Below are 14,009 nucleotides of genomic sequence, written 5' to 3'. Positions count from 1 at the left end.
CTCCACACTGCCCTTTCCCACCTGGACAAAAGGAACACCTACGTGAGAATGCTATTCATTGACTACAGCTCAGCGTTCAACACCTTAGTGCCCTCAAGCTCATCACTAAGCTAAGGACCGTGGGCCTAAACACCTCCCTCTGCAACTGTATCTTGGACTTCCTGACGGGTCGCCCCCAGGTGGTAAGGGTAGGTAACTACACATCTACCACGCTGATCCTCAACACAGGGACCCTTCAGGGGTGCGTGCTCAGTCCACTCCTGTACTGCCGGTTCACCCATGACTCCAACACCATCATTAAGTTTGCCGACGACACAACAGTGTTAGGCCTGATCATCGACAACGACGAGACAGCCTATAGGGAGGAGGTCAGAGACCTGACCGTGTTGTGCCAGGATAACAACCTCTCCCTCAATGTGATCAAGACAAATGAGATGATCATGGACTACAGAAAAGGGAGGACCGAGCACGCCCCCATTCTCATCGACAGGGCTGTAGTGGAGCAGGTTGAGAGCTTCAAGTTCCTTGGTGTCCACATCGCCAACAAACTATCATGGTCCAAACACACCAAAACAGTCGTGAAGAAGGCACGACAACACCTATTCCCCCTCAGGAGACTGAAAAGACTTGGCATAGGTCCTCAGATCCTCAAAAAGTTCTACAACTGCACCATCGAGTGCATCCTAACTGGTTGCATCACCGCCTGGTATGGCAACTGCTCGGCCTCCGACCGCAAGGCACTACAGAGGGTTGTGTGTATGGCCCAGTACATCACTAGGGCCAAGCTTCCTGCCCTCCAGGACCTCTATACCAGGCGGTGTCAGAGGAAGGACCAAAAAACTGCGAAAGCCTCCAGCCATCCTAGTCATAGACTGTTATCTCTGCTACCACACGGCAAGCGGTAGCAGCTCCTACCCCCAAGCCATAAGACTCCTGAACAGCTAATCAAATGGCAACCCAGCCCCCATTTTTACACTACTCTCAGTTTATTATCCATGCATAGTCACTTTACCTCTACCTACATGTACATATTACTTTGACTAACCGGTGCCACCGCACATTGACTCTGTACCGGTACCCCCTGTATATAGCCTCGCTACTGTTATTTTATTGCTACTTGATTTTTTTTATTTAATATTTTTACTTCAGTTTATTTTAGTAAATATTTTAACACGTAAGCATTTCACTGTAAGGTCTATCTATACCTGTTGTATTTGGCGCATGTGACAAATACAATTTGATTTTTAAAATTTGATTTGTACCCTGATTGGCAATATCCCTTCAAAGTTTAACAGTACCATTGTGGGATCCACTCGACTACCACTTTTCGCTCAACATCCTTTTTGCTTCAGTTACTTTCCCACCTTTCAAGGAAGTCATAACTTCTTCTATGGTTACTGTTAGTGGTATCCCAGCAGTTACCCCCATTTGGCCTTAGCACCGGGGATATAGCATTTCACCCGATCCTCATTAAGGGTCAGAATTTTCTCCTGTATCATTTTACCATTTGCATAAATCAATAATTTGCCAAATACCAAAACTTTGGCGTCCTTAAACACCCCTATCATTCTCTGAATGTTTTAATTTGATGGTTCAGGGAAAAAAACATTTTGTAGCGCTCTTCTACAGTACAGTGTCCTGTTCTAGAGCCTAATTTCAACACCACTCAATTCCCCAGCAGTATTCAGACTTCCATCACGATCCCTTTTGTTTCTCTTTTCCTACTTACAACAGGTGTAAAAGGTTGATCCCATCATTATTACATTTACATTTAAGTCATTTAGCAGACGCTCTTACCAGAGCGACTTACAAATTGGTGCATTCACCTTATGATATCCAGTGGAACAACCACTTTACAATAGTGCATCTAACTCTTTTAAGGGGGGGGGGGGGGGGGTTAGAAGGATTCCTTTCTCCTCTCCTAGGTATTCCTTAAAGAGGTGGGGTTTCAGGTGTCTCCGGAAGGTGGTGATTGACTCCGCTGACCTGGCGTCGTGAGGGAGTTTGTTCCACCATTGGGGTGCCAGAGCAGCGAACAGTTTTGACTGGGCTGAGCGGGAACTGTACTTCCTCAGAGGTAGGGAGGCGAGCAGGCCAGAGGTGGTATCACAATCAAAATCAATTTCACTACTGCTAACTACGTGAAGCACCTGCAATGCTGACCACAGTCACAGCGCAGTCATGCTAGACCACAAAAATAAAGAAAACGTCTACTGTTTGTACCGCCTTATTACACAAAATCAAACGCAAGTAGACCTTGTTTCCCAGCAGGTTCTCCCATCTCAGCCAAGGAACTCTGTAGCTGTCAGAGTGTTCATTAAATTATTGGTCACCTCCCTCACCAAGGTCTTTCTTGCCCAGTTGCTCAGTTTGGTCAGACAGCCAGCTCTTAGCAGAGTCTGGGGGGGTTCCACATTTTTTCAATTTCCCAATGATGAGCACTGTGCTCTTGGAAACTTTCAACACTCAAAATTGTTTTATACCCTTCCCCAGATAAATACCTCATCACAATTCTCTCTCGGAGATCAACGGACAGATCCTTGGACTTCATGGTATAGTTTCTGCTCTGACATGCACTGTCAACTGTGGGACCTTATATGGACAGGTGTGTTGCTTTCTAAATCATGTCCAAACAATTGAATTGGCCACAGGTGGACTCCAAGTCGTAGTGACATCTCAAGGATGGTTGAAGGAAATTGGATGCACATGAGCTCAATTTAGAGAGTAATAGCAAAAATTCTAAAAATATGTTTTTATTTTATTTGTCATTATGAGGTATTATGTGTAGATAAGTGAGAAAAAAATCAATTTAATCAATTTTGAATTCAGGCTGTAACACAACAAAATGTGGAATAATTTGAGGGGTATGAATACTTTCTAAAGGCAGTGTAATATGCTGATTCTCTCACCAGTGGGAGAGCCATAGGAGTTTCCTCCTCCAACGGAAAAGACAGAACTGATTCTCAGCTCCTCCTGTAACATACAACACAGAGCAGAGTCTGTATAATAATAATAAAAACACAGTATCATAGAACTATCAAATCAAGTGTGTGAAAGCTGGGGGAAGATTGATTGAAGGCAGGGCATGGGAGCGTTGGCTGACCTCCGGAGTTGTGTTGTCCAGTTCCTCCTTGATACTCCGTGTTGAGGGTAGAAGGGCACAGTCATATCCTTCATCTATGGGCTCATCCTTGATGTTCATGAGGGGAGAGATGGGGGGCTCTTCTCTGTCCCCCATCGCTGGGTTCTGGAACACATTCTCTGACCTCTGGAGGTCAGGTAAAAGGGACGAAATGGGTTAATGAAGGTGACAAAAGAAATGTAATGTTCATAAAAGCATTTACACTACCTGTATACTTAAGTCATACAGTAACAGACCTCTTGACGGCTGGATCCCCCAGCCGTAGACCGATTCAGACTTCCTTCATCTGACAGAAATGGAGAAAAGGCAATTTAATGGAATCATCATCAAAGCTCTAATAATGTGCATAGCATGTGCATGAAGCGGAAAAATTTGCAAATTAATATTTTTTATTAAAATGAGTTATAACTAGCAGGACAAGGTTGCTTGCAGTCTTACCCAAGCTGTTCTCTGGTAAAGGGGACAGAGAGTGGTTAGTTGAAAGATGACTTTCTCCTTGCATGGTTAGTCTGTACTCAGCAGTTTGACTAGCCTCCTCAGAAGCTGTCAAAAGAATGACTGTTGTTAATCATTGCACAAGAAGTAGGCCTAAGTAGTAAGAAATGTAAAGGTTATGTTCAGAAGTAAGAAATGCTTGAGGAGGAACATCACAGGACAACTCAGGTTAGACATCATGGTTTCATTCTCACCTGTTCTAACTTTGGAAAGTGAAACTGCATCAAGGAATCTGTCAGTCGAATTTTGATCATCATCCTGAGTCTCTGCATGTTGTGTGTCAGGCCGTCCGGCTGACTCTCTGTCAGACTCCACATCACCCAGTGCCATCTTGGGCAGGGCTATGTTCCACTCCTCCTCCTCCTCCTCATCTACCCCAAACACAGGAACCCCATCCAGCTCGTCTTCTGGCTCGACCACCCCTAGACCAGCCAGGGAGAAGGTGGCACTGGTAGGGTGAGAGATGTGAGGGAATACATGCCCCTCATCGTCACTGCTAAAATCATGGTCGACGTCAGGACGTTGGATTGGTCCTGGTGCATCAAAGACTGGTCCGGTTGTGATGCTGCTCCAGAGAGATCTGGTTGAGAGGGGAGTGTGCTGCCTCTGGGACTCACCAGCCATGGGGGCTGAGAGCTTCACCGCCTCATCAAAAGCCTTGGACAGCCGTAGTTCATGCTGTGGGGAGGAAGACAACCAGTTTAAGTTACAACTTTGTACCTATAGTATTAATAGTGCAGCATATTGAGGAGGAATGTTCTGACTGGGGTTTGAACCAGAAACCATATTGCATACAGAACAAGCACACTACTGCCTGTGCCATGAGGGTCCATACCGCTGAACAGTTACTGTAGTAGGTACACAGCCGTAGTGGCCCTTGCTTGCAACAGCGACCCTGATCTGCGGTTATGGTCTGTCTGCCATACAGTTTCGGACCTCTTGACATAGGCCGTTGTACACTTACACAGTAATACAATCTCATAACGTTCTTTTGACAGAACTGTGGGCCCATCTTTAATATGAGGGTTGGTTGTTCTACGAGCACTGCTACGTTAGCTAGCTAAATAGTTAGCTAGCTAACGTTAGCTCGACTGTGACGTTTAGCTAACGTTAGCTACTAATGCAGTTGAAGAGGGACATATATGAAGCTGGCTGTAACAAGGCTGAACAGAAACAGATGGCTAACTAGTTAATAAGATAATGTCTTAATTATTTGTTCACATATTTTCACCTGAGATTTTTGTTTAGCCTCCTCTGACTCCGCCATGTTTTTGTTGCGCGCTGTTCTTCTCGGGGGAGTTTCCTTTGGCTTTGCAGCTAACGCTAGCTAGCTAGGATGCACTATTTCACAATGTTATTGTTTGAGACAGTGCAAAAGCGACTTCACACTGTGCATGAGGTAGATTATTATTTGTAGTATGTGTATTAAATAATTTTCATGGAGAGGGCATTCTAATATGTGTTATTAACTGCTAGCTAGCTTTTCAATGGGAAGTTGCATGCACATCGAACTCTCCCTTTCTGTTGGTATGGCTGTACCGTAAAGCGCCATAGATTTGCGCATCCTCTGTTTATGGTCTGGTAATTTGAATCAATAACGCAATACATTAAAATGTAACCAATCAGTAGATAAACATGGTACATATTATCTGAATTCGTACTCCTTTCTATGGCTAGATAGCCAATGTGGACACCTTATTTAGCTTTCCAAGCTAAAATCCCGCATATTTGGATTAGTCCGGCACCCTACTAGGTAGTTTAGCATTGACGTTGCAGATCAAAATTAAGTGTAGATTGATGGGTAATATTACAGATAAAACAAGAAGACAGATTTTCACACCGGATATAGAAACCTGAAGCATCCGGTTGGAATGTCCACTCCCCAAATATGGTGAAGAGAGGAAGCCAAGTGGCTTGCAGTAATATAGCGAGATGGAACTGGGCCGACATTTTGCAAATTTTGTAATCGAAGAAAACCCCGATATCAATACAGTTTTCTGTTCGCAAAACTAAAATATGTTACGAATAGAGTGCATTAAGCTTTGTAGACGTGAAGTTGTTCACAAGGAGTACAAGGGTGAATTTAGTTATTACACACGCGCACTTCACAGAGAAGGCGTTCCCTAACGAAAATATGCAAATAATGCTAGAACTCACCAATAGAATCTCGATAGTTCGTGCCCACCTCCTTGCTTGTTCTGCCCACTATGCTTCATTTTATACCATTGAAAACGACACAGATGAACTATCTTGGGTTAGTTATTGTTATAGCGAAATCGTTTATTCCCAGCTGCAACGCTCAACGTTTCTCATAGGTCAAATAGTCAACTAAACGTCAACAGGAAGCAGGAAAGGAGACTCGACATTGTTGTTGATTTGTTCTAGCTATCGTCAGCGAACTGGAGATCAATCGCTTGTACAGAGAGGGGGGTACAGATAATTTAGCAAGCAAAAGTCATTCACAAGTTACAACATGGCCATGACTGCGGTGCGGTCAGGGGGAGCGGGAGGACCAGCCTCTTTGTCTCGGTTCCGCGGTGCACTGGTTGCTGCGGTGCTGGGAGACTGCGTTGGTGGAGAATTTGAAGGTGCAGAGGAGGTGCCCATGGACCGTGTATTGCAGCATTTGAACGGATTGGAGGATGAGAGTCGCGGCGATGGTGAGACAAGATTGATCACTACTAATATTGAAAAACAATAGATTTCAGTACAAATACTCACATTTATCACCATGCATCTACCTCAGCCCCCCTCCCCGCTTAATCCTAATCTCTATAAAATATGTGGATTGTTCAATGCAACAATAACCTATATTTAATGGGAAATGGCTACACATTTATAGCAGTCTTCTGTGAATGTGCCTCTAAGCCTAATATCAGACACCCACCACCACACTACCATATCGTCGTCATCGTGTGTGTGTGTGTGTCCAGGTATTCTGCAGTACAGTGATGACACTGCCATGACGCGCTGTGTTGTCCAGTCTCTGCTGACCAGGGCAGGGTTCGATGAGCAAGACATGGCACGCAGGTAAAGTAGACAGTTAGCGGTCTGTCTGTGTATTACAGTTTCAGTAGTATTGAGTATCTATAAAATGTAAATATTTTGTTTGGGTGCTTTTTCTCTGCAGGTTTGCAAAGGAATACAGCCATTCTCCAGGGCGGGGGTACGGGGCAGGTGTGATCCAGGTGTTGAGGAAGCTTGCATCTCCACACCTTAATGATGTCTTTCAGCCGGCTCGGGCTCAGTTCAGTGGCCACGGCTCCTTTGGGAATGGTGGTGCGATGAGGGCTGCACCTTTTGCGCTGGCTTTCAGTAACCCAGTTGACATTAGGAGGGTTAGTGATAGAATGTGTGGTGGGGGCGAGTGGCTACAATGGCTACCATTACTGGCCGTCCTTGCTGGTTGCATCCTCCTCAGATTGAAAACCAGCTAGAAACTCAACAGATTTTCTGTTTGAGGAGGATATAAGGCTACTGTCACCCTAACAACCATTCCAATTTGACTGTTTATCTTGCTGGGCACTGCCATACTTAAATCCTCTCTCTCTTTCTCTGCTCTCGCTTTCTCTGTTATCTCTGTATCTTCTATTTCTCTCCCTCTCTGCCCCCAGTACTCCAGGCTTGGTGCGATGCTGACCCACTCCTGTTCTCTGGGTTACAATGGAGCAGTGCTCCAGGCCCTCGCGGTCCACCTTTCTTTACAGGGGGGTTTGGAACTGCCACATAGGCCTACGTTTATCAACAAACTCATCTCAGAGATGGAGGAGGTGGAAGCAGAAGATGCTGCTCGCAGTGACTCAAGAGTGTAAGTACTTAAACAGATAGTAAAAAAGTGTCAACGTTTATTTACCAAGTGCAAAGGATACAACCAGTGAAAACAGTACAGTGAAATTCTTACCTTGAGAGCTCTTTCCCAACAATGCAGTGATCGTAGTAGTAGTAATAATAATATGCAGTGAGCTCCAAAAGTACTGGGACAGTGACACATTTTTTGTTGTTTTGGCTCTGTACTCCAGCACTTTGGATTTGAAATTATATGATGACTGAGGTTAAAGTGCAGACTGTCAGCTTCAGGGTATTTTCATCCATCCTTATCGGGTGTAACGTTTTAGAAATTACAGCTCTTTTTGTACAAAGTCCCCCCCATTTTAGGGGACCAACAGTATTGGGACAAATTCACTTACACTACCGTTCAAAAGTTTGAGGTCACTTAGAAATGTCCTTGTTTTTCAAAGAAAGCACGTTTTTTTGTCCATTAAAATAACATCAAATTGATCAGAAATACAGTGTAGACATGGATAATGTTGTAAATGACTATTGTAGCTGGAAACGGCTGATTTTTTTATGGAATATCTACATCGGCGTACAGAGGCCCATTATCAGCAACCATCATTCCTGTGTTCCAATGGCACGTTGTGTTAGCTAATCCAAGTTTATAATTTTAAAAGGCTACTTGATCATTAGAAAACCCTTTTGCAATTATGTTAGCACAGCTGAAAACTGTTGTTCTGATTAAAAAGCTTCATTAAATAGTATCCGCAAAACACCAGTCTCAACGTCAGCAGTGAAGAGGCGACTCCAGGATGCTGGCCTTCTAGTCAGAGTTCCTCTGTCCAGTGTCTGTGCTCTTTTGCTCATCTTAATCTTTTATTTTTATTGGCCAGTCTGAGATATGGCTTTTTCTTTGCAACTCTGCTTAGAAGGCCAGCATCCCGGAGTCACCTCTTCACTGTTGACGTTGAGACTGGTGTTTTGCGGGTACTATTTAATGAAGCTGCCAGTTGAGGACTTGTGAGGTGTCTGTTTCTCAAACTAGACACACTAATGTACTTGTCCTCTTACTCAGTTGTGCACCGGGAACTCCCACTCCTCTTTCTATTCTGGTTAGAGCCAGTTTGCGCTGTTCTGTGAAGGGAGTAGTACACAGCGTTGTACGGGATCTTCAGTTTCTTGGCAATTTCTCGCCTTCATTTCTCAGAACAAGAATAGACCGACGAGTTTCAGAAGAAAGTTCTTTGTTTCCAGCCATTTGAAGCCTGTAATCGAACCCACAAATGCTGATGCTCCAGATACTCAATTTCTCTATAAAGAAGGCCAGTTTAAAATCAAATCAAATGTATTTATATAGCCCTTCTTACATCAGCTGATATCTCAAAGTGCTGTACAGAAACCCAGCCTAAAACCCCAAACAATGCAGGTGTAGAAGCACCTGCACTATTATTGCTTCTTTAATTAGCACAACAGTTTTCAGCTGTGCTAACATAATTGCAAAAGGATTTTCTAATGATCAATTGGCCTTTTAAAATGATACACTTGGATTAGCTAACACAACGTGCTATTGGAACACAGGAGTGATGGTCGCTGATAATGGGCCTATGTACAGTTGAAGTCGGAAGTTTACATACACCTTATCCAAATACATTTAAACTCAGTTTTTCACAGTTCCTGACAATTAATCCTAGTAAAAATTCAATTTATTTCAGCTTTTATTTCTTTCATCACATTCCCAGTGGGTCAGAATTTCACATACACTCAATTAGTATTTAGTAGCATTGCCTTTAAATTGTCTAACTTTGGTCAAATATTTTGGGTAGCCGTCCACTGTCTTCCCACAATAAGTTGGGTGAATTTTGACCCATTCCTCCTGCCAGAGCTGGTGTAACTGAGTCAGGTTTGTAGGCCTCCTTGCTCGCACACGCTTCAGTTCTGCCCACACATTTTCTATAGGATTGAGGTCAGGGCTTTGTGATGGCCATTCCAATAACTCGACTTTGTTGTCCTTAAGTCATTTTGCCACAACTTTGGAAGTATGCTTGGGGTCATTGTCCATTTGGAAGACCCATTTGCGACCAAGCTTTAACTTCCTGACTGATGTCTTGAGATGTTGCTTCAATATATCCACATACTTTTCCTTCTCGTGATGCCATCTATTTTGTGAAGTGCAGCAGTCTCTCCTGCAGCAAAGCACTCACACAACATGATGCTGCCACCCCTGTGCTTCACAGTTGGGACCGTGTTCTTCGGCTTGCAAGACTACCCCTTTTTCCTCCTAACATAACGATGGTCATTATGACCAAACAGTTCTATTTTTGTTTCATCAGACCAGAGGACATTTCTCCAAAAAGTACGATCTTCGTCCCCATGTGCAGTTGCAAAGCGTAGTCTGGCTTTTTTATGACGGTTTTGGAGCAGTGGCTTCTTCCTTGCTGAGCGGCCTTTCAGGTTATGTCAATATAGGACTCGTTTTACTGTGGATATAGATACTTTTGTATCTGTTTTCTCCAGCATCTTCACAAGGTCCTTTTGCTGTTGTTCTGGGATTGATTTGCACTTTTCGCACCAAAGTACGTTCATCTCTAGGAGACAGAACGCGTCTCCTTCCTGAGCGGTATGACGGTTGCATGGTTCCATGGTGTTTATACTTGTGTACTATTGTTTGTACAGATGAACGTGGTACCTTCAGGTGTTTGGAAATTGCTCCCAAGGATGAACCAGACTGAGGTCTTGGCTGATTTCTTTTGATTTTCCCATGATGTCAAGCAAAGAGGCACTGAGTTTGAAGGTAGGCCTTGAAATACATCCACAGGTACACCTCCAATTGACTCAAATGATGTCAATTAGCCTATCAGAAGCATCTAAAGCCATGACATAATTTTCTGTAATTTTCCAAGTTGTTTAAAGGCACAGTCAACTTAGTGTATGTAAAATTCTGACCCACTGGAATTGTGATACAGTGAATTATAAGTGAAATAATCTGTAGGTAAACCATTGTTGGAAAAATGACTTGTGTCATGCACAAAGTAGATGTCCTAACCGACTTGCCAAAACTATAGTTTGCTAACAACACATTTGTGGAGTGGTTGAAAAACGAGTTTTAATGACTCCAACCTAAGTGTATGTAAACTTCCAACTACAACTGTAGATATTCCATTAAAAATCAGCCATTTCCAGCTACAATAGTCATTTACAACATTAACAATGTCAATACTGTATTTCTTATCAATTTGATGTTATTTTACTGGACAAAAAATTTGCTTTTCTTTCAAAAACAAGGACATTTCTAAGTGGCCCGAAACTTTTGAACGGTGGTGTATATGTGTATTAAAGTAGTCAAAAGTTTAGTATTTGGTCCCATATTTATAGCACGAAATGACTACATTGAGCTTGTTATTCTACAAATTTGTTGCATGCATTTGCTGTTTGTTTTGGTTGTGTTTCAGATTATTTTGTGCCCAATAGAAATGGTGAATAAGGCGTGTCATTTTGGAGTCTCTTATTGTAAATAAGAATACAATATGTTTCAAAACACTTATACATTAATGAGAATGGTACCATGATTACGGATAGTCCTGAATTAATTGTGAATAATGATGAGTGATAAAGTTGTAGACGCACAAATATCATACCCCCAAGACGTGTTAACCTCTCACCATTACAATAACGGGAGGTTAGCATTTTTTGGGGGGTATGATATTTATGCATTATTCAATGTGCAGTAGACTGGTGTGGTTGAGGTAGGTTTATACATAAAACATGACTCGTAGTAGGATATAAATGTAAACAGGGCTGAAAAGTGACTGGTAGCAGGAATATACACTAGCGGTCAGAAGTTTTAGAACACCTACTCATTTAAGGGTTATTCTATATTTGTACTATTTTCTACATTGTAGAATAATAGTGAAGACATCAAAACTATTAAATAACACATGGAATCATGTAGTAACCAAAAATATATATTCAAATAGCCACCATTTGCCTTGATGACAGCTTTGCACACTCTTGGCATTCTCTCAACCAGCTTCTCCTGGAATGTTTTTCCAACAGTCTTGAAGGAGTTCCCACATATGCTGAGCACTTGTTGGCTGCTTTTCCTTCACTCTGTGTTCCAACTCCTCACAAATCTTCTCAATGTGGTTGAGGTCAGGAGATTGTGGAGGCCAGGTCATCTGATGCGGCACTCCATCAGTCTCCTTGGTAAAATAGCCCTTACAACAGCCTGGAGGTGTGTTTTGGGTCATTGTCATGTTGAAAAACAAATGATAGTCCCACTAAAGGCAAACCAGAAGGGATGGCGTATCAGTGCAGAATGCTGTGGTAGCCTTGCTGGTTAAGTGTGCCTTGAATTCTAAATAAATAAGATAGTGTCAACAGCAAAGCACCATTACACCTCCTCCATGCTTCATGGTGGGAAATACAAATGCGGAGATCGTCCTTTCACCCACACCTCGTCGCAAAAAAAATAAAATCTCCAATTTGGACTCCAGACTGAAGGACACATTTCCACCGGTCTAATGTCCATTGCTCGTGTTTCTTGGCCCAAGCAAGTCTCTTCTTATTGGTGCCCTTTAGTAGTTGTTTCTTTGCAGCAATTCGAACATGAAGACCTGATTCACACAGTCTCCTCTGAACAGTTGATGTGTCTGTTACTTGAATTCCGTGATGCATTTATTTGGGCTGCAATCTGCGGTGCAGTTAACTCTAATGAACTTATCCTCTGCAGCAGAGGTAACTCTGGGTCTTCCATTCCTGTGGCGGTCCTCATGAGAGCCAATTTCATCATATGGCTTGATGTTTTTTGCGACTGCACTTGAAGAAACTTTCAAAGTTTTTGAAATGTTCCACATTGACTGACCTTCATGTCTAAAAGCAATGATGGACTGTCATTTTTCTTTGTTTATTTGAACTGCTCTTGCTATAATATGGACTCGGTCTTTTACCAAATAGGGCCATCTTCTGTATACCAACCCTACCTTGTCACAGCACAACTGACTGGCTCAAACGCATTAAGAAGGAAAGAAATTCCACAAATTAACTTTTAACAAGGCACATGTGTTAATTGAAATGCATTCCAGGTGACTACCTCATGAAGCTGGTTGAGAGAATTCCAAGAGTGTGCAAAGCTGTCATCCTGGCAAACAGAGGCTACTTTGAAGAATCTGAAATATAAAATAAATTTAGGTTTGTTTAACACTTTTTTTGGTTACTATATGATTCTATATTTGTTATTTCATAGTTTTGATGTCTTCACTATTGTTCTACAATGTAGAAAATAGTAAAAATAAAGAATCTCACATTGAAACTTAATTGGGAGGAAAGATGTTTGATATGCTTTTCACATTTGTATCACTGACTATTTTTGAGAATGTGATGATGAAAGGTGCAATTTTAGGCACTTGGTAGACCTATACGTGCCTCCTGTAAGATCCTATGATCTGTGAACTGTATATGCTAAAATATGGAGTGTCTAAATAATTTATATTTAAAAAAAAATTACATTAATTTATTCAACAATTTAAAATATTATTAAGATCCCATTTTTTGATTTGGCTTATTTTTAGACATATTGTTTGAAACAATAAACAAACACGTCAAATTTCCAGAGTGGACTCTGGGCTATCCTGTCGTGGAATTGCCCAATGACGAATTCTAACATAAGGGTACGCCTTTTCTAGGGTGCTTGAAGAAATAACTGTTGCATGGAGGAGAGTTTTTGGTTCTCAACTTTTCTTGTTCTGTTTTGTATCTCCAGCTTCAGCGAGTCAGAGTTCCCATTCTGTGATCGACTGCACAGAGTCAAGGATCTGATGGAAAGGAACAACAGTGTCAGCATTGAAGAGGTCATATCTGAGTTAGGTCAGTATTGACTTATGGGGTAAATACAATCTATATTCAATGGTGGCATTATCCCTCTAGAATTGTGTTATTCTCTACTGGTCTTGGAATATAATTTACTAGTTTATCACTTATCACTAGCTAGTATGATAGATTAGCAATTTTAGTTCACTCTAAATATGTACTTCTTTCTGTGTTTGTACTCAGGCAATGGCATTGCAGCCCTGCATTCTGTCCCTACTGCCATCTTCTGTGTGCTGCACTGCCTGGAACCCCGGGAGGGTCTGCCTGAGCGCTATGGTGGCCTGGAGAGGACAATGGCGTACAGTCTGGCCTTGGGGGGAGACACAGACACCATTGCCTGCATGGCAGGGGCCATTGCAGGGGCACACTATGGAATCGATGCTATCCCCCAAATCTGGCAGCGGTGTTGTGAAGGGGCAGAGGATGCTGATATAAATGCTGAGCGCCTACACACTCTGTACCACCAGGCACCGGCTGAGGGAGACTCTGGGACCGACAGTCAGCCACACACAGCAGCACATGACCCCCCCAACCAATAAATGACTTTGACAGAGATAAACATACATTGATAGCTATTTCATACATCATCTTATTCTGTGGTCCTCCTGTCATCTGTTGAACAAATTAGTCTGTCATGAAAACCCCCATTATGGATTTAACATGAGTTACTGTATGTCATCTTTTTGATGGAGAAAAGTATTTAATAAACAGTTTTTAATGTCAGAAGCTTTAT

The 14,009-nt window shown here is 42.4% G+C and overlaps 2 protein-coding genes across 3 annotated transcripts in view; one reads left to right on the top strand and one right to left on the bottom strand.

The window, feature by feature from the left end:
- Window positions 1–5,386, bottom strand: part of LOC139563866 (zinc finger MYM-type protein 4) — a 29,475-nt gene extending 24,089 nt beyond the window's left edge. The window contains exons 1-6 of one of the 2 annotated variants that reach the window (XM_071382841.1): window positions 4,869–5,386; window positions 3,832–4,315; window positions 3,581–3,685; window positions 3,379–3,428; window positions 3,104–3,268; window positions 2,910–2,973 (exon numbers count right to left, since the gene is read on the bottom strand). In XM_071382841.1, coding sequence (XP_071238942.1) covers window positions 2,910–2,973; window positions 3,104–3,268; window positions 3,379–3,428; window positions 3,581–3,685; window positions 3,832–4,315; window positions 4,869–4,904 — 904 coding nt within the window. In that variant the 5' untranslated portion in view covers window positions 4,905–5,386. The remainder of the gene's footprint in view (window positions 1–2,909; window positions 2,974–3,103; window positions 3,269–3,378; window positions 3,429–3,580; window positions 3,686–3,831; window positions 4,316–4,868) is intronic. The other variant, XM_071382842.1, reaches the window with a different exon arrangement.
- Window positions 5,387–5,863: 477 nt separating this feature from the next.
- LOC139563871 (ADP-ribosylhydrolase ARH3-like) lies at window positions 5,864–14,006 on the top strand. The gene is made up of 6 exons (XM_071382851.1): window positions 5,864–6,297; window positions 6,571–6,667; window positions 6,768–6,975; window positions 7,252–7,445; window positions 13,170–13,273; window positions 13,460–14,006. The coding sequence occupies exons 1-6, from the start codon at window positions 6,111–6,113 to the stop codon at window positions 13,813–13,815; spliced, it is 1,146 nt and encodes a 381-aa protein (XP_071238952.1). The 5' UTR covers window positions 5,864–6,110; the 3' UTR covers window positions 13,816–14,006.
- The last annotated feature ends 3 nt before the right edge of the window (window positions 14,007–14,009 follow it).

The sequence above is a fragment of the Salvelinus alpinus genome, chromosome 34 (genome assembly GCF_045679555.1).
Source record: "Salvelinus alpinus chromosome 34, SLU_Salpinus.1, whole genome shotgun sequence".
In the NCBI taxonomy this organism is placed as follows: domain Eukaryota; kingdom Metazoa; phylum Chordata; class Actinopteri; order Salmoniformes; family Salmonidae; genus Salvelinus; species Salvelinus alpinus.
This window is presented reverse-complemented; position numbering and strand designations above follow the sequence as displayed.